Genomic DNA, 23,614 nt, shown 5'->3' on the forward strand with positions numbered 1-23,614 from the left:
CTTATAGGACACACACGCACGCCACGCTTGTTCATATTAGTGAATATACACACACATAGTCAGACTTATGGAGCCTCTCACCACACATTTTTTTTCTCTTTCTATTTACAAACAAGTGATGTTTCCACATTCTCTTCTCCCATCTTAACGAAACACCCAGCGTACATCATTAGACATACACACACAATTATGGGCACAATAAGGTTTGTCACATGGAATGTAAATGGAGCTGGCACCAGAGAAAAAAGATATTTAACCAGCTTAAAAAACTACAGGCAGATGTTGTTTTATTACAAGAGACTCACAGACCTGTCACAGGTTTAAACGAACTTAAAACACCTGAGTTTCCTAACGTGTTTGCAGCCTGTTATAATTCTAGACAAAGGGGAGTAGCAATTTTAACACATAAAAATGTTAATTTTACAGTACTCGATACAGTTATAGATCCAGAGGGTAGATTCCTTATTATTAAATTATCAGTATTTAACAAAAAACTATGTATTGTAAGTATATATGGTCCAAATGTTGATGAACCCTCATTCTTCCACGAATTTTTTAGTGCACTCTCTGAACACCTTGATTGCACACTCATTCTTGGCGGTGACCTCAACCTTGGACTAAATGAAGACATGGATAGGCTCAACACAACAGGAACTCAGCGCAATTGGCAGTCCACAAATATAATCAAACAGTATATGAGCGACTTTGGTCTTTGCGATGCATGGCACTCCCTTCACCCCAACAGTAAGGAATATTCTTTCTTTTCACATGTCCATTACTACTACTCTTGTCTGGATTATTTCCTAGTCAGCAGCTCACTGCTCAGTGACATTTCAGACACTGAGATTCACCCTATAGCTGTCAGCAATCATGCTCCTGTATCTTTAACACTAATACATAAGAAGAACGCTACACCAAGTAAAAACTGGAGATTCAATACATCGCTGCTCAAAGATGAAGACTTTATTAAATATTTTAAAAAAGAGTGGACTTCATATTTAGACTATAATGACACTCCCGGAACATCAGCTTCTGTTCTATGGTAAGCAGGGAAAGCTGTGATGATTCTCATCACACAAAAAGAAAGAAGAAAACAAAAATATTCAGGAACTAGAAAAAAAACATCAAATCCTTAGAAGAAGCCTACGCGTGCAACCAAGATAAAGAAATAATGAACAAAATATGCAAAACAAAACTAGGATTAAATGAAATTATTAATAAAAAAACACAATTCCTAGTACAAAGACTTCACTTGCAGAATTTTGAACACAGTAACAAATCAAGTCGATTTCTAGCTAACCAGTTAAAAATAAATAAAGAAAAAACAACTATATGTGCTGCTAAAGATTTATCTGGAAACACAATATATGACCCTGGAAGAATAAACAACATTTTTAGGGATTTCTAAGAAACTCTATATTCACCACAAATAAACCCGTCTAAAAATGAAATTCATCAGTTTCTTGACAACGTAACACCAGGTGAACTCCAGGAAGCCCTGATAAGTATGCCCAATAATAAGGCTCCAGGTCCAGACGGCTACCCTGCAGAATTCTACAAAGAATTCTGGACAATTTTGGCACCAGTATTCCACGGAAATCAAGGAAAATGGCAGACTACCACCAAATATGAATTCTGCCAACATTAGTCTCCTGCTAAAACCAGGCAACGACCCTTTATTTCCCTCAAGCTATTGTCCAATATCCCTTATAAATGCAGACCTCAAAATAATCTGCAAAGCCCTCTCAAAAAGATTAGAGAAGATAACCCCCTTTTTCATAAAAGGTAGGCACTCATCAACAAATACACGTAGATTACTTAATTTAATAGACTACTCATAAATTAAAAACATTGAAACCACAATATTATCTCTAGATGCAGAAAAAAGCATTTAACAGAGTTAACTGGAAATTTTTATTTGCAACTTTACACAAATTTGGTTTTGGAAACTCTTTCATAAACTGGCTAAGAATATTATATAATTCCCTAACAGCTTGTGTCAGAACAAATGACCAGACATCCTCCAGCTTCTGTCTCCTGAGGGCCACCAGGCAGGGATGCCCACTCTCCCCTTCACTGTTTGCAATTTTTATCGAACCTCTAGCAGCAGCATTTAGACAGGCTACAACAATTAAGGGCATAAAATGTAAGAACGTAGAACATAAAATCAGTCTCTATGCGGATGATATGTTGCTTTTTCTGCAAAACTCACAAACCAACCTTTCTGAGGTAATTACTCTAATAAACTGGTTTTCAAGAGTTTCAGATTATTCAATTAATCTACAGTTCTTCCAATTAACTGCTCCTTCCATAATTCTTCTTCTGCCCCACTACAATCTGGAAATATTAAATATTTAGGTGTTAATGTCTCTCCTAAGCTTTCAGACTTAACTAACTTAAACCACATCCCACTTCTAAAGAAAGTAGAAGGCGATCTGACTAGATGGAAATCTCTACCCATATCACTCATGGGAAGGGTCGCCACTATAAAAATGATGATCTTGCCAAATATAAATTACTTATTTTTAATGATCCTGAACAAACCATCACAAGATTGGTTCAGATCTCTGGAGTCGTATATTTCTAAATTCCTTTGGAAAGATAAACCCCCGCGTACCAGCTTAAAAACGCTTCAAAGAACCAAGGATAAAGGAGGATTAGATCTGCCTAATTTTCAACAATATTTCTTAGCCAACAGGCTTCAGTTCATCTCAGGATGGTTAAAACTTCTTAGATGAGCCCTGGCTAGATGTTGAACAAGCACTATGCAATAATCTAGAGATTTCAGACCTACCATTTATCAGCTCAAGCATCAAAAGACATTAATGCTTTAAAAGCATCAACATCAGCTCTTCTCTGACAGCATGGTGGGAGTTTCTAAAAATAACAGAGTCTTCATTAATCCCATGCAAACGTACACCTATCTGGAATAACCCTGACATATTACAAAACAATAATATGATTAATTTTCCAGAATGGAGTTGTAAAGGAATTAAATACTTAGAACATATATTAGAAGGAACAGAATTTATTCCATTTGACAGACTAGTTATACAATATGGGATCAACAAGAAAAGATTTTTAGAATATCAACAAATGAAATCCATAGTAAAAAAGAAGTTTAACCTCAGTCAAGTTGAATTACAAATACCACCAAGCGCGGTACATTTTCTTACTCTTAAATCCCCTAAATTATTGTCTAAAATATACAGAACACTTTCTAAAATAGATGAATCAATATCCCTTCCTATTGCAGTGGGAAGCAGATTTGTCAGTCAGCTTAGACCAAAACTTCTGGTCTCAGATTTGCTTAAAAACCTTTAAATTGATTAGAAATCCCAGTCTGCAATTAATACAATACAAAATACTACATAGAGTGCATTATTCAGGTAATCGGATGTTCAAGATGGGCTTTACATCTTCCAACAACTGCTCACACTGTCAAGGCAATACACCAGACAATTACATCCACACTCTTTGGTTCTGTCCACCAGTGCAGAAGTTTTGGCACGAGATATGTGAAGACTTATCAAAGTGTCTGAAATGTAAAATTCCAACCTACCCTTTAGTATGCTTGTTGGGCAAATTGGATGATGTCACTACAGAAACTAATACAGTCCACATGGTTTTTACTGCTCTATGCATTGCCAAGAAAACGGTCCTCATGAACTGGAAAAATAAAAATAATCTTAATTCTAGCCAATATAGAAACCATCTAATAGATCACAATAGTCTCGAGACAGCCTCTGCCACCACATTAGAGCAATCCCTCTGGGCTCCTTTGATCGGCTTCATCACCTAGCGGGGGTGGGGGGTCGTGGTTTGGTCCCGCCTTCGCCATTGTGGTTGATGTGGAGGTTGGGACGGGCTTAGGGTGTCTGGAGAATCCCTAGAGACGTTATCCCTGGAGGGCTTAACCCAGGGGTTGTGGTCATAACCTGGTTAGTGGCTCTGATTGCTCTTAGAGGGTGTTCGCCTTGTGGCTGCGTGCAGCAGGCCTGGGGGAGGGTCTGTGCTGGTGGACGTAGGTTACTGGCCTGGTAGCCTCGCTGCCCCTGAGTGGATCCGGGGCAGGCGTAGGGGCTTGGGGTTCGGGGGTGCTTCTCCTCCATGCTAGGGCTCTGGCTGGGCCTTGGGGGCTTCGGTCCTTGTTGGTGTGTTGCCGAGGTTATGGGCGGGTGGGTACACGGGGGCTTATCCCTGGCGCAGGTAGCCACTGGCGCATCGGCCTAACTAGGGGGCTCTTCAACTAACAGGGAGTTTGTTCCATCCTTGCAGGAGTCCACTCTGCAGGTGGGGGAGAGTCATAGGAGAAGTGGAGAATAAACTTGACCTGGGTGTTCCACAACTTAGACATCCACATTACTCACACTCTCATAACACATACATATAGGGCCTTCAGGGTGGGCATGTTAACGGCGTCCAGTGGACGGTCTGTGTATTCAACCCCACCTCTGGCGCCGGTGCCCACCTCTCAATTTTAAATCCATGTAGACATTGAGGGTTCTCGGGAGGGGCCGTGCTAACACCTGCTGCTCTCTGGCAGCAGCACCATGCTCTCCCTTGTTTTAAATGCACCTTAGAACAACACGCAGCAACACTACACATGAGCGAGAGGAGGCAGGTTTGGGGTATTCACACACCCCTGTTCTCTGCTGGCCATCGGGGCAGGGGGGCTGGAAGCAGGTTTTGGCCGTCCGATTGGGATCTGGGATGTGGGGCCTCCCTGCTGCTGCGGAGCCTGGGGCGGTCTGCATGCCTCCTGGAAAGGGTAACATTTCCTGGGTCTAGGTACCGTTTCCCGCTCCAGGGGCGAGGATACCTAGACCCGGGGTATAGAGTTTGTTTGGGGAGTGTGATTGTGTGTACAGTGTCCATGTATGTCTATCCCTGCGTTGGGTGAGTGCTGAGTATTTGTATATGTGTGCATGAGGGTGGGAATGCATGTTTGTGTCTGTGTGTGCCTGTTTGTCTGTGTCTATATGTCAGGTCGGGTCTTACAATCCACCTCTCTGGGAACTCCCAGGCCCTCCAAAGGCCTATCTCCCCTCACCACACTCCCTGCCGGTAACTGATGCCCTCAGGGGTCGGTGCGTTGGTGGTTCTTGGTGTCCGGGGCTGGGCGCTCAGGTATGTACCAGCTCACTCCCGGTGACTACTTGGCGGGGCCTGGTGCCTGTTGCTCGGTCAGGCCTCTTCCGGGGCAAAGGGGGCCCTCGGGCCTTCGGCTCGGTTCACTCTGGCACAGCTGGCTGCCGGCAGAGCCGACTGGGCACGCCACTGCAGCCCCCACTAGCTTCTGCTCCGTGGCTAATGGGTGACCGCTCATCTGGGGCTCTCCTCAGCTCTTCCCAGGAGGGTGGCACGGATGCCCCTCCGGTGGTCCTCCTTGGGCTCTCGCACTCTGGGGCCCCTGGATGTCTGGAGCCTGGATCTCCTCCATGCCTGCTTCATGCCCTGGGGGACGGGGCTATGGCTCTCTACATCCTCTAGCAGACCATTACATGTGGAAACCATTTGAATACAAGCGCGCTGATCCACACAGGTGTGCACTCGGGTGTTCACTGTTCATAGACATAAACTACACCTTTATTGGCTGCTATTTCCAAGCACATTGTGCACTGTCGGTTCTCCTTGCTACACAACAACATTCAATATTTAGTATTTACTGCTGTTTACACTTAGCTAGATTAATGTGATGGAGATTTTTTTTTCTTCTTTCTCTTTTTAAGTGCCCTTTCTCACTCTCCCTCTTCCCTTCTGTTTTTCTTTTCCTTCATCTTTCTTTCTCCCTTTCCTATCCCTCACTCATGTCTGTCCCGTCTGTAACAACTGAAAATAAAATAAAATAATAAATAACAACAAAGGTCGATCAAATAGACCAATATGGCAAGGCCGTGATGATCCATTTGGCAAAGTAAATCCATTGGGTATACTTGTTGGTCTTCAGACAACAATTCTGATGGCTAAAGAACCAAATGGGACAGGCAAAAAAAAAAAAAAAAAAAAAAAAAAAAAAAAAAAAAAATATATATATATATATATATATATATATATATATATATATATATATATATATATATATATATATATATATATATATATATGTATATATATATATATATATGTATATATAATATCACATTCTTTAAAAAATAAATAAATAAAATATGGAGGCTTATTTTATTATTTCTTGCTTGACAGATGATCCAATGCAACTATTTGTATTTGTATATTTCACTCCATTCATCACCTATCCAAGTACCTGGAGCTTATCATAGCTGACCCGAAGTAAACTGTTGTTGAAAATTCAGAATATTTTAATTATGGCATGAAAAAGAAAAAATGAATTAACATTTATATGATCTGTGCCACTTTGTCAGTTACTTATGATCAGTTTCGCAAATCTTCCTCTTTTTCTCTCATAGAAGATGGTCCAGTTCATCCTTTGCTAAAGGAAGTAATAAAAGATACAGTGAACCACCTTACCTTAGTATTTATTGAATTCAGCAAGCTCTGATTATGAGTGCCGCCTGCATACTTCTGGGTCATTTCACTCAGTTAAGAATCTTACTGAGTACATTTGGGTATGGTTGAACAGTCAATGTCTTAAATGGTCATGACATAACATATCGTCAGGATGTCACTGTGCCATATAATTCTGGTTGAGCATTCTCCTCTGAGTACTGGCTTATTTGTGGTTCCTAGAGTTTTTGAAAGCAGAATAGTAAAGCTTATAGTTCGATTATGTGACCCTGAACCATGAACCATGACCCATGTTACTATGGGCTCAGGCTGTTGGTGGACCTCTCATGACCCACAGAGTACTACTTCTCTACTTTCCTCTCATTGCTTACTATGCAACTGTATGCCACTATTGAATGCCTTTCCTTTTGTCTGCCCTCTAGTTTTTCATCTTGCTGTTTGTCATCTCTCTGTGTTTATTATCTTTATTCCTTTCTTTTCCCTCCTACTCCAACATCTGAGTTTGGTTCTGTACCCAAGACTTTGCTAATAAAGTTTCATTAGATTTGAGGTTTTCACTAATTTTGCGGGGCGTCTTACCTTACGTATAAAACACCTTGAGATTTCTGTTGTTGCAAAATGGTTCTATAGAAATAAAACTGAACTGAGTTGGATTAGATGAATGTTCTCCACTGTTATTTCCTCTTTGAAGAACGATTGCCTGAAATGCTATTTTGTCAACTCTATCCCCTGGTAGTTTGAAGTGTAGCTTCTAGTCTGAGCCATGACCGACCAACTATGGACCTTTTATTTTCAAGAAAAGAACTGACAACCTCAAATACTTCAAGTAGAAGTATTTGAGGTAATTTAAAGATAACCTAAAGAGAAAAATCAGTGAGGGCAAAAGCTACAAACATATTTTCTGTTTCCTCATAACGTCAGGACATGGCTGCTTGCTTAGTTTGCTCCTGTACATGTCTTGCCCATATAGACATACTGGCTCGGTTGAATGTAATCTAGTCTCAACACAGTGTTTCTTTGACGCTATGTGTTATCCCTTTTTTAGATACCGTGAAGTGATGAGGATTGGTCTGTTTTGCAGATTTTGAGATCGCCCCAAAGGAAATGACCTCATCCTCTGCCTGACTTCCACAGTGATTGCTGGGGATGACTGAGGGAAAAATGTGTTAATTTAATTTTATTCTGCTTTTTTAATGAGTGATGATTGAGAACTTGCTGATACACACACAGAAAATTAGGCTGCTCAGCTGCAGTGACACCTTGTTTATGGCATCCCAACAGATGCCATAAACAATGGCACTTATAGAATCATTTAGAAAAATAAAGGGGAATTCTGTATTGGCAAACCTGGCAAAACAGAAAGTCCAAGCAGACACAAGCCAAGATTACAATGCTCTTTTGTGTATCCTTCATATTTAAGAAACCTCAAAGGATGATGATACAAAAACCAACACTGTGAAATCTCTGAAACATTCAGTATAACTCAATAGACACCATATATCCTTTAATTCTACCAACATCCTTAAGGACTCTGTTTTCTTAAACACATCTGTCTGTGGCAGTCCTTCATCCAACTAATCTGCCATTCAAAAAAACGATGATTAAGCATGTTTGGCACTAGCTAAAACTGCTAAAAATGTATGCATGCACCATGAGTAAGGAAAAGCGTAAACTTTTTTTATTTTTTTTATTTTGTGTTCTCTTTCTAATTTGATTAGCCAATAAATCCATCCTCACTGCTTGTATTTCTTGTAGTATCAAACTCTGCATTTGCAGAAGGCAACAGTAAAGACTAAGTAACGCCCAAGTGTTTGTTTTAAACTCAGTCTTTCTGTATCACGTGTTTTGAGTTTGTTTGTTTTTTCGATGATAAAACTGTTCAGTGGTTTCAGTATGTGGCTGGCTGAAGTCTTTTGAAGGTCAGTCCTGTGGATTTGGGAAGCTGCTTATTTTGTTGCCAGAGAGCAGCATCACTGCAGGTCCTAATAAATATTTCGTAAGAAGTAGCCAGGCTGCCCTACTTCAGCGAGGTATGACATAAATGGCATGGATCTGTAGTCTCAGAGTTCCTTTTTCGACGAGCACCCGACCTACACTTGCCTCAGGGTGAAGTCTGAGCTCTACAGAATTCTTCCCAGTGAGTTCATGTATATACTCACACTGGGCATTGTGTCGAGAGCGGGGTTGCTTTACTTAGTTTTGTGAGAAAAGATTATATAAACTAAAGCTTGCCAAAGCCGACTTATGCACTTGTTTCTGTATTTTGAGTCCCCCTATCTCCCCACACAGTCCAATGTATTGTTATCAGACTTACTTTTTTTGACTCTTGATGTACTGTTGATCCACTCACACTCAAGCACACCACCCACACTTGCTCACAAATATGCATCTTCATATATACAATGGACCTGTGCAGATAATAACCTAGCAGGTTTAATTTTGCAGTCAGAAAACCTGGCAAAAACATTCAATAAAAATAATGATGATTTTGCAGCTCCACTTCAAAGCAACACTCTGATTTGAGACAAAAGTCAGGCTGTTTTCATCAACAGTTACTGATGAGAAAAGGGTAACCACTGCTGGCATCAATGAAGGCTGAATTTATTGCATAGAAACCCCACCACCACCACCCACAAACACACACACACAGACACACACACACACACACACACACAGGAACACAGCCGAAAGATACAAAATATAAGCAAACAGGCATGCAATCGGAGTCAGAGATCAGGGAGTGAAATGCTGAAACAGTTGGGGAATAGAATAATAGAAAAAGAGGGTTTCTTCTGGCCTGAAGATTATACAGCACAGAGCTTTTGAGCTGCTACCTTATCACCATAGCATAATGCTTCTGTCCTATTTGTTCTTTAGTGATTTATGTGTCCAGCAGGGCCTCAAACTCAAAGAGACTGTGTAGTTAGAGTGGTTCATCCTATTATAATGGAGTGGATGTTGTGGGATATACATCCTGCATAGAGAGACAACATTCATTCATTCTGTTTCTTCTGTAATTAAAGACTATATACCTAAATCTTGACTTTACTTAGTGCTAGAAAAGCCAGCAACACATTCAACAGAATGCCATAATGTTTATCAACTGGCCTCTTGGGACAAGAGGTTTTGAAGTGCAAGAAATGAATGCCATCAATCTAACCGACTGGAATTTTGATAAAAGTTACTCTTGCTCATTGCTGTGGTTCTCAATTTCCAGAGCAAGCACATCATGCATTACGCCATTAGTAAATAGAATGACGACTTTTAGCAGTGACATCACTATATGGAATTGATAGGCTGCATTTGAGAAATTCAATAGCTGAGATACAATCAATATAAAACCAATGTTTTAATGTGGCCATGAAGAAGACTTCCCAGGGACTGATCATGACTTATCCGACCACACCATGTCCTTACCACAATTTAAGGGAGTTTGCCCTCTCTTAGAGGAGAATTATGTACTGACTATTCTGTGCACCAATCAAACTATTCATTTGTATCAACATAAGCATTACAATTTAAGAAAAACTGCTTGCCTGTATTTCTGTTCTACATTTGTTTAAATTACGCTTATCCCGCCTAGTGACAGTCAACAGATTTAGCAGTTCATGTATAAGTAAGAGTTTGTTTTTAGCAAGGTTTTAGCAATGACACAATTTGTCTTAAAATTTTGCCTTTGTACAACATTTCGAATCAAACATTCAAGAGGTAATTGTAGTGCAGACTTTCAACTTTAATTCAAGTGATATAGCACTCTATTGCATTAACTGGTTTTTACATGTAGCCCCCCACATTTTCAGAGGCTCAAAAATGATTGGCAAAGCAGCTTAATGACCAACTGAGACCTTTTTCCTTATCATTCAAAAATAAACTAAAAATAAACTATGCCATTAAGAACTAGTTTGTTTACAACTGGCTTACAATATTTTCACTGTTCATTTCTACCTGCATGTATCAACTGTCCACAGTTCATTTATACATTTATGGAACACCTCTCAATATTGTACTGTCTAATATGAGATGTTAGACAGAGTTTCTGCTCTGACTCCAAACCTTTTAAAAACTTTTTAAATGCACCATCGGAGCCCTATCCAGTGGTGATAACACTTGAAAAGCAGAATGTACACTGACTGAATCCCAGCAACACAGTTGCCTTTGGCATGGCATCAGAACTACGATGAAATGTTAAAAGTTAAAGTGGTACTCCAAGAGAAGTGGCGCTTTGTCAGCCTTGACTAGAGAGAAAGACTCAAATGGGGGATGGTTGGATTTGTTGAATGCAGTGCATAATCATACAGACCAAAAGTGACCACACCATCACAAGATCTAAATGTCATGCTTTGTTCACTGTACAAAAACAATGTTCAACCATCTGCTTTGCATCTTTGTGGAGAAGGACAGAAAGAGTCAGACCACACTACGATAAAAAGCCCAAACACACTTCCAAACTACTACAGAACTACTTAAATACCAAAGAAGACAAAAGAGTTCTGACTCTCAGTGAGTTTCCTCCATCATCACTTGATCTAAACCACACTGAACATTTATGGGGCACTTGAAGATGGAGAACCACGTCATGAGTTATCAGGTTCAGACAAATTGGTGGATTCCATGTATGTTGAGTACTGCTGTGCCATTAAAGCAAGAAGAGAGGCAGAGTAAGATAATTACGAAACGTTATGATAAGGCTGATGTTCTCAGATCATCTGTATAATTAACAACCAATTTTCTTGCAGTGTCACAAGGAAAAGCATACCAGATGCATGTTCTTATATGGATAAACAAATGTTCCAATGCAGAAGTTAAGTGGTTTGAAGCTTTCAGAGATCAGCCCTAAAAAATATCTAACATCTACACTCATTTCTCTATGACACTTTCCTAATGACTTTATAATAAGCTCAACCTCTAGTAGCAGGTTGTACTGCTAGCTAGTAGTTTATTGGTCGCAGATAATACCACATAATGCTTATTTTGTAAATTAGAGTTCATTGGAATCAAAAATGAGAACAAATCCAGGTACTCATTAGTTTACAACTTCTCCTTCAAGTGACAAAGCCAGTGAGCATCCCTTGATTACACTTTCAGATTCTATATGTTGTACACAACAGTGGGACACATTACATACAATGTTTCCCCAATAGCACACACAAATGTTGACCACTACTGCATGGCCACCCTGCCAGGCAGTATCATGCTAGTGTTTGCAGTTTAACAAACTTCACTGTAGTCACTCAAGTTACACAAATACAATTGAAACTATTCTCACCCAAAGTTAACTGCAAAGAAATACTTGTTCTGACATCATAAAGATAAGTAAACGTGTCTGCTTAACCATCAAATTTAGCCTTTATAGGTGGGTGATTTAACCAATTTCATTTCTGTGTGCAAACAAAATGGCAATTAGCCTAAACAGGCACTTTTCCCTTGATAATTATCTTTCCCTGTCAGGAGAAACAGCAGGAGTGGAGTGCATAAACTAAGAGTAGTATGATTAACGAAAACACTATCAAAGAAAGCCCCTTCAATATTCCTGCAAGTATAAGCTACATGCATATTGAAAGAATCCTTTGTCTGCTCACCTTTGATCCAGGTAGATGTGTATGAAACAAAAACAGAATTGCCATGGAGAATGGGCGTCAAATTTATATAAAATGCTCATCTATGCCTTTTAATTACCTGACCCGACTGAACTCTTTAGATGCTCATCAAAAGATTCTGCTTTATTAATGGATATATCATTTTATGTGTTCTAATGTGCATTTGTATGTTTCCATATCTCGAAATATTAGCGCTTAACATTTTTCAGTGACTATTTTAAAGTAGTATTCTTTTCTTTCTAAACACTACACACTATTAAGCATTAAAGTTTTCAATATACAATATAAAGCACCTTGAGGCAGCTGTTTTTTTTTTTATTTGGCACTATATAAATAAAAATGCATTGAATTGAATTAAATTAGTGCTATTTAATATTTTGTTCATCATTTATAAATCACTACTCCTCCTTAGTTGGTCATTTAAAAACATGGATATACAATTTATATACAGTCAAGTATATAGTTACTATGTTTTCAAATTGTATGTATTTTTATACTTTATACCTGATAGTTACACATTATTCAATGTTCTCTTTAACAAAAGTGTAAAACAACACTTTTGCACACTATTCCAGGAGTAACTGCGCTGGATTTATCTTGGGTTCAGCTGAGTTTAGCTAGCGCAGCTCTATATGTTCTCTATTCTCCATAGTCTCTGTTGATGTGTTTGGATCACAGTCTCTGTTTTCCCCCATTTTAACAGGTGAACTTAACTTTACTTTACATATTTACTGCTATAATGGGCTGTTTTAAACCTGTGGTTAATATAGCATATTTCAATAATAATAAACTGAACAGGAATTTTCTAAATTAAGCTTTCTTTGCTTTTGATGCTAGGTTACGGTTGTCCTGTGTAAAAGTTGCAGTGCGAACAGCTGCAGCGGCTGTCTATTAAGCTAAACACATACGCAATATATCTGTTAAAATACTTATTGTGATAAAAAGTTAGACTACCCTGAGTATTGCTGCAGTAACATAATGTAGCATAAATGTAAGGATTAACTAATGTTTTAAAGTAGCATATTAAGCATTTGTTTTATCTTAATTATGGTAGTTGCATACTGGTATTTCCTGATTTCATGCAAAAACAGCCGTGTTTTATAAAGGCTGGAGTTTTGAGATTCTGTGGAAATGCCACATGCTTTGGGATTCTCCGTGACAATGGCCATAACAACCCTCCCATGAACCTGGTTACCTCCTTACCCTGAGGTGCTGGTTTAAGTGTTCATTGTGCTGGAAAAGAAGACAATCCAGTACTTTGTTCATTTCAGTTCAACTGCGTGAACGCACAAAGCCAGAGAGCTTGACTTCTTCATTCAATTCACAGACACTTGGTAACTGAATCTGACTGGGCACTTGCATGTTTTAAAAGCTAAAGCTAGCTAACTTAGCAAGGGAAAGCTTACCGAGGAATTCCAAATCCCAGTAAAGACGTTTTCCTGTGTTGGCAGATTAATATGATGCACACTTGGTATTTACACTAGTTTATGAAATATTCACTACAGCTTTGTGAGAACGTTATTCATGTTTTCCATTAAATGAAGAAGCCTCGGTACCTGTAATATTAATATCTCTATCTGTAATATCTCTTCGTGTCTCTTTATCTCTTCAACCCTCTTAAAAACGCAGAACCTAGTCTTTCTTACATATCTGTAATTATTTGCATATAATGCAAATCTTGGAATAAATATTAATATTTTGTGCATCACATTGTCTTTTATTTGTTTCCTTTTTTCTGTTTTGAAGACAGCTTGAGACGTGTTTGAGTCTCAAGGTTCAGCTGACCTTTCACTTTCATTTGTTAATCTTTTGTAAGGCACAGACTCAAAATTAGTGGCAACAGGGTTTATGAAATATTGAATCCAAATTTGATAGTTTTAGTTTAAATTGTTGTCCATCAATATGTAGGGAGTGTTTTAGGTGAAAGGACCAATAGTGAGTGTCTGCAGTCTACTGTGAAACACGATGGAGGCTCTGTCATGGATTGGAGCTGCATTTCAGCCCATGGTGTCGGGGATCAGTGAAATTAGCAGAAAACTACCACCAGATTGTGATCCACCATGCAATTTTATCTGGCTTTATTTTTCATTATGACCTTAACAATCTTGAAGCACTGTGGGATCATGATCATTTACAGAAAACAGATCAAATGAAGCCAGCATCCAAGGATGAATTTTGAAATGGCTGTCAAGAAGCCTGTAGAGCTACTTAAAGAAATTAAAAGAAAGCTTGCCTAAGAAAATTGAAGCTGTGTTGAAGAATAAAGGAATAAAGGCAGTACAATTCTAACTTTCAAGCTAGTTTGAATTGTACAAACTCTGCTCTGCAAACTGATGCTGCACCAATTTGCATTCCACACACAAAATAAGTGTTGCTAATTGAGCCTTGTAGCAGTGGAGGCAAGAAAGGAATTCACTTATTGTCATATATTGTCATGTGTACTGTACTGTATCTAGAACCTATGTCATATAGACAGCTAGAGCTGGGCGATATGTTTTTTACGTAACAAGTCACGCGACGTGACGCTGCAGCTGTGATTGGTTCGGCTCTGCGCTACTTAGTTTGGATTGGCTGACCTTTTTTTAATTTAATTTAATTTAATTTTTTATTTTAAGAGGACAAGAGCGGCGAGGTCTATCGCGATAGCTTAATTTCTCTATCGAGTAAAAGTTATATCGCGATACATATCGTTATCGTTCTATCGCCCAGCTCTATAGACAGCCTATGTAAATGGCAGTATCAGAGTGCAGAATCTTTTTGTCATGTATTCATGTTCACTAAATGTTGTAACGCTGCATTTTTGACTATCTTTTCGAACCTCACATTTGTTCCAGACCTGTGCGTGCTGACTAAAGTTATTTCAGTAAACTGCACTGCAGTAAGGCGATCGGAATCTAAAGGTCACGTGATTGTTGATGCAACCTCCAACGTATGAAGGCACATGCACCGAGTCTCTGCCCATATTATTCTTCATGTATAATTTGTCGTATTGTGCAATTTAAAATGCAGAAAGTGTAATAGTGTTTTAGTTTTTTTTTCTAAACCTAAGCTTGGATGTAATGGAAGTTATGTGTCATGGGACTAATGAACCTTGCAGATGCCATGAAGAAGTCCACACACAGTAAGGGGTCACTACCTAAGATGACACATGTACAAAGCCCCGCATCGTTTATTTGAACAGCAACATTTTTCATCAGTGTTTTAACATAGTCAAAAATTGCACTTAAAGAGTCATCTGAAGTTGGATTATTAAAAAATCAGACACAATCATGCAAACGAATCCTACATCATTATATCCAAATCTGTCAGCCTCCAGCACATGCACCAAAACATTTACAAAGGCCAGGTTATCACACTGCAAGTGAACATGTCTGACTTGCTGAATAGACTGTTTTCTCATGGTAAACAGCTGTCTTAACTTCTTTTTCCTAATTAAAGGAATGAGATATTGATCCTGTTATCTTTGGCAGAAAACTAGAAAACTGGAGTTGCTTACTACCTTACTGTTGTATTTTTTCAACAATCACTCAAGTTGAAATCAACAGCCCCGTGTGTTTAGACACAAAAAATATATGTAGTGAAGTAGGGGTGGGCGATAGAAACGATATACGATAGAAACGATATAAATTTGGCCAACGACAGAGATTTAAACTATACCGCTCTATCGCGATAGCACATGTTGATGATGTCATCAAGCTGCGCCTGTTTTGGTCGAAAGCATCGCAGCAGCTACAACCATTATCATCTGCAAATTATGCCGGGCGTCAGTCACAGCAAAGAGATGAAGCACTTTTGAAATATGGGGAAAGCCAAAAACTGCGCTTCCTCCACTTCCGTAACATTGATTCATTAATGTTGAATTCTCTCACAGCTGCTCTATTCCCATGTTGTTGCAGTATATTAATAACTAATGAATTCCTGTTAACTTGTAACTCCGTTAAATTTAATAAATTCTGTTTTCATGGATGCATGGATGTTAAACTTAATTGTTACACCTAGTAAAGCAGCAACGCTGATGATTTAATTAAAGATGAAAGAATTTAGACCGTTTTTAACTCTCAGTGTTCGTTTGACTTTGGGACCTGAAACGGACGGAGTTTTGGACCCAGATTACTCCGCGAAGCTCCTCACTACGGCAGCCGTAATGCTCTGACAATCCATCAAGCAGTGCGACTTACCAAAGTTGTACTAAAACATTTTTAACAGATTTCTGCAGCCAAATTTGGTTCGAGGTCAGTAAGCACAACCAGAATTCATACATAAGGCACACTCTTGATTTTTGAGAAAATTAAAGGATTTTAAGTGTGCCTTACAGTGTGGAAAATACGTTATACAGAAGAAAAGAATATATCGTGATACATATTGTTACCGCACGTGCTTCAAATTATATCGCGATATGGATTTTAGGCCATATCGCCCAGCCCTAGAGTGAAGACTAGATGTGAAATGTGACTACAGTGCCCTTCACTGTTCCAAATGTTTGGTGTTGAATAATGTCTAGGAAAGTGTTTTTGTTGAACATTATTATGACACCCATAAGATGAACTTTGACCTTTTGGATATGAAATTTCATTACCTTTTAGGCATTGAAATAATAGCACAAGAAAAAAATAGTTTTTGGAGTTGAGTGATCTAATTCTCCTTTTTCCTCAAGTCCAAGTGAAACATACACTATATAGACAAAAAGAAGACTGAAAAGAAGAGGCCAAAAGTATTGGCCAACACCCCTCATGCTTTGAACTCTGGTGTTTTCAGTCACATTGCTACAGGTGTATAAAGTCGCGTGCCTAGCCATGCAGTCTGTGAAAGAGCTCACTGAATTTGAGCGTGACGCTGTAATAAAATACAATCACTGCAACAAGTCAGTTCATGTAATTTCATAGTCCATGTTCAACTGTAAATGCTATTACTGCAAAGTAGAAGTGTTTAGGAACCACAGCACAGACCATGTAAAGTTACAGAGCAGGGTCACTGCAGAGGCACACAGTGCATAAAATGCTCTGCTGACTCACAACCTGCAGATTTTAAACCTCCTCTGGCGTTAATATCAACACAAAAACAGTTGCTCTCCACAGCTGAGCAGCTTCTGTAGCTGTAATGTGTAGGTGGTACTTAGTCACAGTGATGTTTGACCACAAACTAAAAGCCATGGTTATCAGACATTAACTAAAGTGTGATCACAATCATTACACATTTAAAACCCTTCACAGGATGCCTACAGTTATAAAAATACCAAAACTGTTTAAAATTGTACATGAAAAGTGGTAGTGGTGTCCAATAGATGCCTTTAGCATTTTAGCATCTGGATAAAACACTAAATACTAAGAGAAGCAGTGTAAATACCCTGATGTACTGACCTTAAAACTGTATTTACACCCAACAGTTGATGTACAGTGGAGCAAAAAAGTATTTAGTCAGCCACCGATTGTGCAAGTTCCCCCACTTAAAATGATGACAGAGGTCAGTAATTTGCACCAGAGGTACACTTCAACTGTGAGAGACAGAATGTGAAAAAAAAATCCATGAATCCACATGGTAGGATTTGTAAAGAATTTATTCGTAAATCAGGGTGGAAAATAAGTATTTGGTCACCTCAAACAAGGAAAATCTCTGGCTCTCACAGACCTGTAACGTCTTCTGTAAGAAGCTTTTCTGTGCCCCACTCGTTACCTGTATGAATGGCACCTGTTTGAACTCATCATCTGTATAAAAGACACCTGTCCACAGCCTCAAACAGTCAGACTCCAAACTCCACCATGGCCAAGACCAAAGAGCTTTCGAAGGACACCAGGAAAAGTATTGTAGACCTGCACCAGACTGGGAAGAGTGAATCTACGATAGGCAAGCAGCTTGGTGTGAAAAAATCAACTGTGGGAGCAATCATCAGAAAATGGAAGACATACAAGACCACTGATAATCTCCCTCGATCTGGGGCTCCACGCAAGATCTCATCCCGTGGGGTCAAAATGATCATGAGAACGGTGAGCAAAGATCCCAGAACCACACGGGGGGACCTGGTGAATGACCTACAGAGAGCTGGGACCAAAGTAACAAAGGTCACCATCAGTAACACACTACAACGGCAGGGAATCAAATCCCGCAGTGCCAGACGTGTTCCGCTGCTGAAGCCAGTGCATGTCCAGGCCCGTCTGAAGTTTGCCAGAGAGCACATGGATGATACAGCAGAGGATTGGGAGAATGTCATGTGGCCAGATGAAACCAAAGTAGAACTTTTTGGTATAAACTCAACTCGTCGTGTTTGGAGGAAGAAGAATACTGAGTTGCATCCCAAGAACACCATACCTACTGTGAAGCATGGGGGTGGAAACATCATGCTATGGGACTGTTTTTCTGCCAAGGGGACAGGACGACTGATCCGTGTTAAGGACAGAATGAATGGGGCCATGTATCGTGAGATTTGGAGCCAAAACCTCCTTCCATCAGTGAGAACTTTGAAGATGAAACAAGGCTGGGTCTTCCAACATGACAATGATCCAAAACACACCGCCCGGGCAACAAAGGAGTGGCTCCGTAAGAAGCATTTGAAAGTCCTGGAGTGGCCTAGCCAGTCTCCAGACCTCAACCCCATAGAAAATCTGTGGCGGGAGATGAAAGTCCGTGTTGCTCGGCGACAGCCCCAAAACATCACTGCTCTCGAGAAGATCTGCATGGAGGAATGGGCCAAAATACCAGCTACTGTGTGTGCAAACCTGGTAAAGACCTATAGTAAACGTTTGACCTCTGTTATTGCCAACAAAGGTTATGTTACAAAGTATTGAGTTGTATTTTTGTTATTGACCAAATACTTATTTTCCACCCTGATTTACGAATAAATTCTTTACAAATCCTACCATGTGGATTCATGGATTTTTTTTTTCACATTCTGTCTCTCACAGTTGAAGTGTACCTCTGGTGCAAATTACTGACCTCTGTCATCATTTTAGGTGGGGGAACTTGCACAATCGGTGGCTGACTAAATACTTAGTTCAGCCCCCGAACTGATTTAAGTGGATGATAGGTTAAGAATTACTTAGTCAAACTGGTGTGTAGAACAGTTCATTCAAAACCTAAAAAGTAAGAGTACTCAAAACAGTAAGTATAAGTCAGCAAGATGATGACAACAAGCAAGGTAGGAACAAAAAACGAATAAAATGAAGGGGGGAAACCTTAAGGCATTAAAGCTTAAACAACACATCCATGACAGGTTATTTTAATCACGTAAAGCTCTAAATAGGACAGTTTACTGGAAGAGAAATACCAGCATAAATGTGACTTTTTATTAATCACCAATGGAAACTATAGTAATTTACTGTATCTACACATTTCATATGTTCAGACAAGACCTTAGCTTAAATAAAAGATATTTTAATAAACATAAACTTACAAAACACGAACAGAGAAAGTTCATGATGCGGGATGGAGCCAAAAAGAGTGCAACATTATATCCTCATCATCTTAGAGCCTAAGAACCCTCAGATGAGCTGCATCAGCTGATGACCCCCCTTAATTTTTAGCATGAGGATCAACAAGGAAACACTCTTAGTACAGAGGGATGAGTGTCATGATATTCACTAATAATTTGGTGATAAATATAAGCAAACAGTGTTTTACTTTACACATTAACACTTCAGCTTTACTTGTGAACTGAGTGCTCCAGGTAAGGAAAGGTTAGGCTGAGGTCAGTGTGGCCAGACATGCTCCATCTATAGCCTTGGTAAGATAACAGATTCTCTGTGAGCCTGAACGCCACTGAGGCAGAAACAGACATATAAACTACTGCAGCGTAAAGTAAAGGGTCATCCTGGCCAACTACTACAACACTGGAGGCGAAAGGCTTGGCATGGTGGTGGATGGAGGTGGCAGAAATGTGTGAGTTCAAGTGTGTGCGTACAAAAAGAAGAAAAAACTTATCCCATAAGTGGATCCTCCAGGGCAGAGGCTGTGTGTTTCCATGAATTTAAAACACAGTATATGGGGAAATGTGTGTGTGTGTGTGTGTGTGTGTGTGTGTGTGTGTGTGTGTGTGTGTGTGTGTGTGTGTGTGTGTGTTGTGAGCCTTACCCTTTAGGTGGATCTTATTTTCCGGGCTGTGCACCAACACCGAGCTAACTGAATCCAAGCTGTCGTAGTTACTGCAGCCGAGAGGGCCTGTCCTTGTTTCGGTTACCTAGGAAATACAGGAGGGATAGCTCTGTTTACTTCAACAGCTACCTCATCCACTAAATAGTGGATGAGGTAGCTGTTTGTTTCTCTTTCTGGCAGTCATGTACACAGCTGTAGCAGGTGAAGTGTGTGAAGGCAGGCAGAATACTGGATGTGGCAGAGCCCTCTGACAGCAGAGAAACTGTCACCATCTTTGGCTTCACTCGTACACCTGCAGACACAGCTGTGTGCAACGTGAGGGCTTTCTTCAAAGAATGGTGGAAAATATGTGAAGAAAAGTAAAAAGTTAACAGACGCAGATACTTGTGAAGGACTCACAAAATCAAATATTGAAAGGTAGGCTGTTAAGCAGCTGTTTTTAGTAGAGGCAATAAGCATGGTAATGACCACTTTTACATGTTAGTGTTCTTAAATCATCAAAATCTGCAAATTTCTTAAATATTACACTAAGATGTTTATTACTTTTATGACTATAATTATTCCTATTAGCAGAAATCATGATATTTGTTGTTCCATTGAATTATTACAAATGCATCTTACTTAAAATGTTCATATAATCTGCTGATTTGTTTGAGCCTATATTTTTATCACAGCGTCACAGACAGGATTGCTTTGCCCAAACCCCACAAATTTAACAATATGTCTGTAATTCTACTTCATTATTAATTTTAGATACTTTGTGGTATGTATTTAAGAATATTTACCATGTAGTCTCTCTTATTATTAGGGTTTAAAAACATATTTCTATTCACAAGTTAAAATAAATAAATACATATAATTTATCTTGGCTTTAGAATAACTGTGAAACACATTTCCCTTAAGATTCAAGGCAGCAGGCTTTAGACAGCTGTAATGTTTAAGTGTGACCAATGATAATGCTGCATCTGTTACAGCAGCAAAACACTCAAGAGATAACATGCAAGAACTGTAATTTTAAGTAAACCTTGGAGCGGTTTAAATACAAGGCACTGGTAGTGCTCCACCCTCTCCACCCGTCTTATTCTGAGGCTGTAAAATGGCCATTCATAAACCAAATGCTGACATCATCTTCCAACATAAGATACTTTTGCTACACTACAAGAAATTAAGAATCAAGAATCATGCTCTTCTTTTTTTATATTATCTTTATGCACCACTTCACACAACCTTACACTCTGTCGAGAAAATAAAGACAACTATTACTGATGCAAACATCATTTTTTAAAAATCGCTTATATAACATGTAGATAAAGAAATACTCTCCAGTGTGTATTGTATTTGATTCAAAGGTTTCTTTAAAATGCTAGCAGCATCAAAGTACAGGTATTGTGCATCGAAGTCAGATGCTTAGATAGAAGTTCTAACTGGTCCTTTCTAGATCCAGCATCTCCTTAGCAGTAAAAGTATAGTTACAACTTAAAAACTATGGATTAATCTCCTTCACGTAAGCCTTTGTTGTAAACTAATTACACTCATGTAGTGGTCAATCAAAGATAAGCTAGTGGCTATTTCCTGGCTATTGTCGACAATTCCAGCACACTGTAAAAAAAAAAAATCCCCTTCTTTTGGTATGAATATACAACATCATCACTGAACAAAAATATTATAGGGACTTGTTGATTGCAAGTGATGATGACAAGTGATCATACAATACAAAGCTGGCTAGCTGCGCTGGAGTACCAGTGCAACAGTCACAGAACTGAACTGAAAATTTCTTCCGTACAAGATGCAAAAAAAGTAAATTGTAATAGTACAATTTAGTTTTTAAAAATATATAAATTGAAGCTGAATATTAGTGGTTTTGCAAGAGATGTAATGGAAATTATGATATGTTGACAATATTGTTGTTGTGACATGAACAGAGGGTGAAGAGAAAAGGTGCACACAGAGCAATGAGTGTAAACAGAAAAAAGTCACATAAGCGTGACAGATGGAACAAAAGGGATAAGACACAAGAAAGAAAAGAAAATACTGTAAAAAATTAAGCAAACATTATTTTGCAGATATCGCACACAGTTCATTTTCCCAAGCAGTTGTTCAAAATAGAACGTAACAATATGGACATGTCCTCTGGCAAAACCATTCTGCAGCTAAATCAGGCCATTTGGCAAATAAGGTAGCCTGTGCAAATTTGCTGTCCTTAACACAGCCCTGCGCCTTACATCTCCACACTCTGCCTTGCATTAAGATTGGATCTAATATCAAAAGAAATAGAAGTTACCCTTGAAGGTGCTACAGGAGATACACATCTCAAACATCACTCAAATAACCAACTAAAAAACCAGACACTGCTGAGATGAAGTCAAAGATAAGCTACAGATAAAGGCTAGCAACAAGGAAAGATTAGTGAAGGAGGACGGGGCTGTTTGGGGATGTTGTTTCAGCCACACGTACCACTGATAATCCCTGCCTTAAAAAGAAACCAAAAGAAACCTGTTGCATCTCATTCATGTTTTGGAATTGGCTGTGTAACATAATCCCTTGGGTTTTTCTTTGTTCACATTAAACTCTACCTCATAGGGTGCGCTCAAAGTCTGTGAAGTTGGATAAATTTTATGATTCCACAAAACCAAAGCAGTTTGTATTTTTTTAATAAATTGCATGCAGTTAAAATTAAAAGCCTGCAGAATGTGCACAGTGGTTATGAAAAGGTACAAAAATGATCAGGGTAGGATAACTATTTTGCAGATATTTGGCTGGAGTAAGAGAAATATACTACTAACCAAACAGTGCATGTTTTTCCTTTTATTTGTTGTATTTTCGAGGCTATCCTCTGAATCTTTTAGCCAACAAATGATTCTGAATTGGATTTGGATAAGTGGATAAGAAAGTGGATGGATTGATGGATAGATGGATGGACGGATGGATGGATGGACGGATGCATGGACGGATGGATGGACAGATGGATGGCATTTCCCTTTTTTGTGTTAGTCTCTTTGTTTTCACTTCCTCTTTCTTTCTGATGACATCATTCTTCTTCCTGTGTGATTTTTTTGTCCCATGCTGACTCACCTTTGTTAAGTTCCATTCTCTGTATATACATACTGTAGTCTTGCATCGCCTTTATCAAGCTGCCAGTCTGTGTACTTCCTGTCATGGTCCTGCGACCATGACTCAGTGACTTTATGTTTATGTTCTTTATTGTTATTACTTTCATTATTATTCATGGCTGTTTTGGGATGGTTTGTGTTTGGGATTTTAGACACTGGGTTCTGGGTTTGTGCTCCCTCTGTTGGTCCCTGGTGTTAGTGTCCCCCTGTCTCGTCAGGTTAATCAGGTCCAGCTGTTTCCCCCACCTGTGTGTGATTTCCCAGTGTCTCTTTGTGTACTTATAGTGTGTGATTTCCTCTGCTCCTCGTCGCGTCGTCTGTGTTCATACCCGGTGAATC

At 39.2% G+C, this 23,614-nt stretch overlaps 1 protein-coding gene across 2 annotated transcripts in view; it reads right to left on the reverse strand.

Annotated features, from left to right (window-relative positions):
* Positions 1-23,614, reverse strand: part of brinp2 (bone morphogenetic protein/retinoic acid inducible neural-specific 2) — a 284,501-nt gene that overhangs the window by 101,242 nt on the left and 159,645 nt on the right. For both annotated transcript variants that reach the window (XM_004565071.3, XM_004565072.3), the window contains one exon: positions 20,145-20,250. In XM_004565071.3, the coding sequence (XP_004565128.1) occupies positions 20,145-20,250 (106 nt within the window). The remainder of the gene's footprint in view (positions 1-20,144; positions 20,251-23,614) is intronic.

The sequence above is a fragment of the Maylandia zebra genome, linkage group LG18 (genome assembly GCF_041146795.1).
Source record: "Maylandia zebra isolate NMK-2024a linkage group LG18, Mzebra_GT3a, whole genome shotgun sequence".
In the NCBI taxonomy this organism is placed as follows: domain Eukaryota; kingdom Metazoa; phylum Chordata; class Actinopteri; order Cichliformes; family Cichlidae; genus Maylandia; species Maylandia zebra.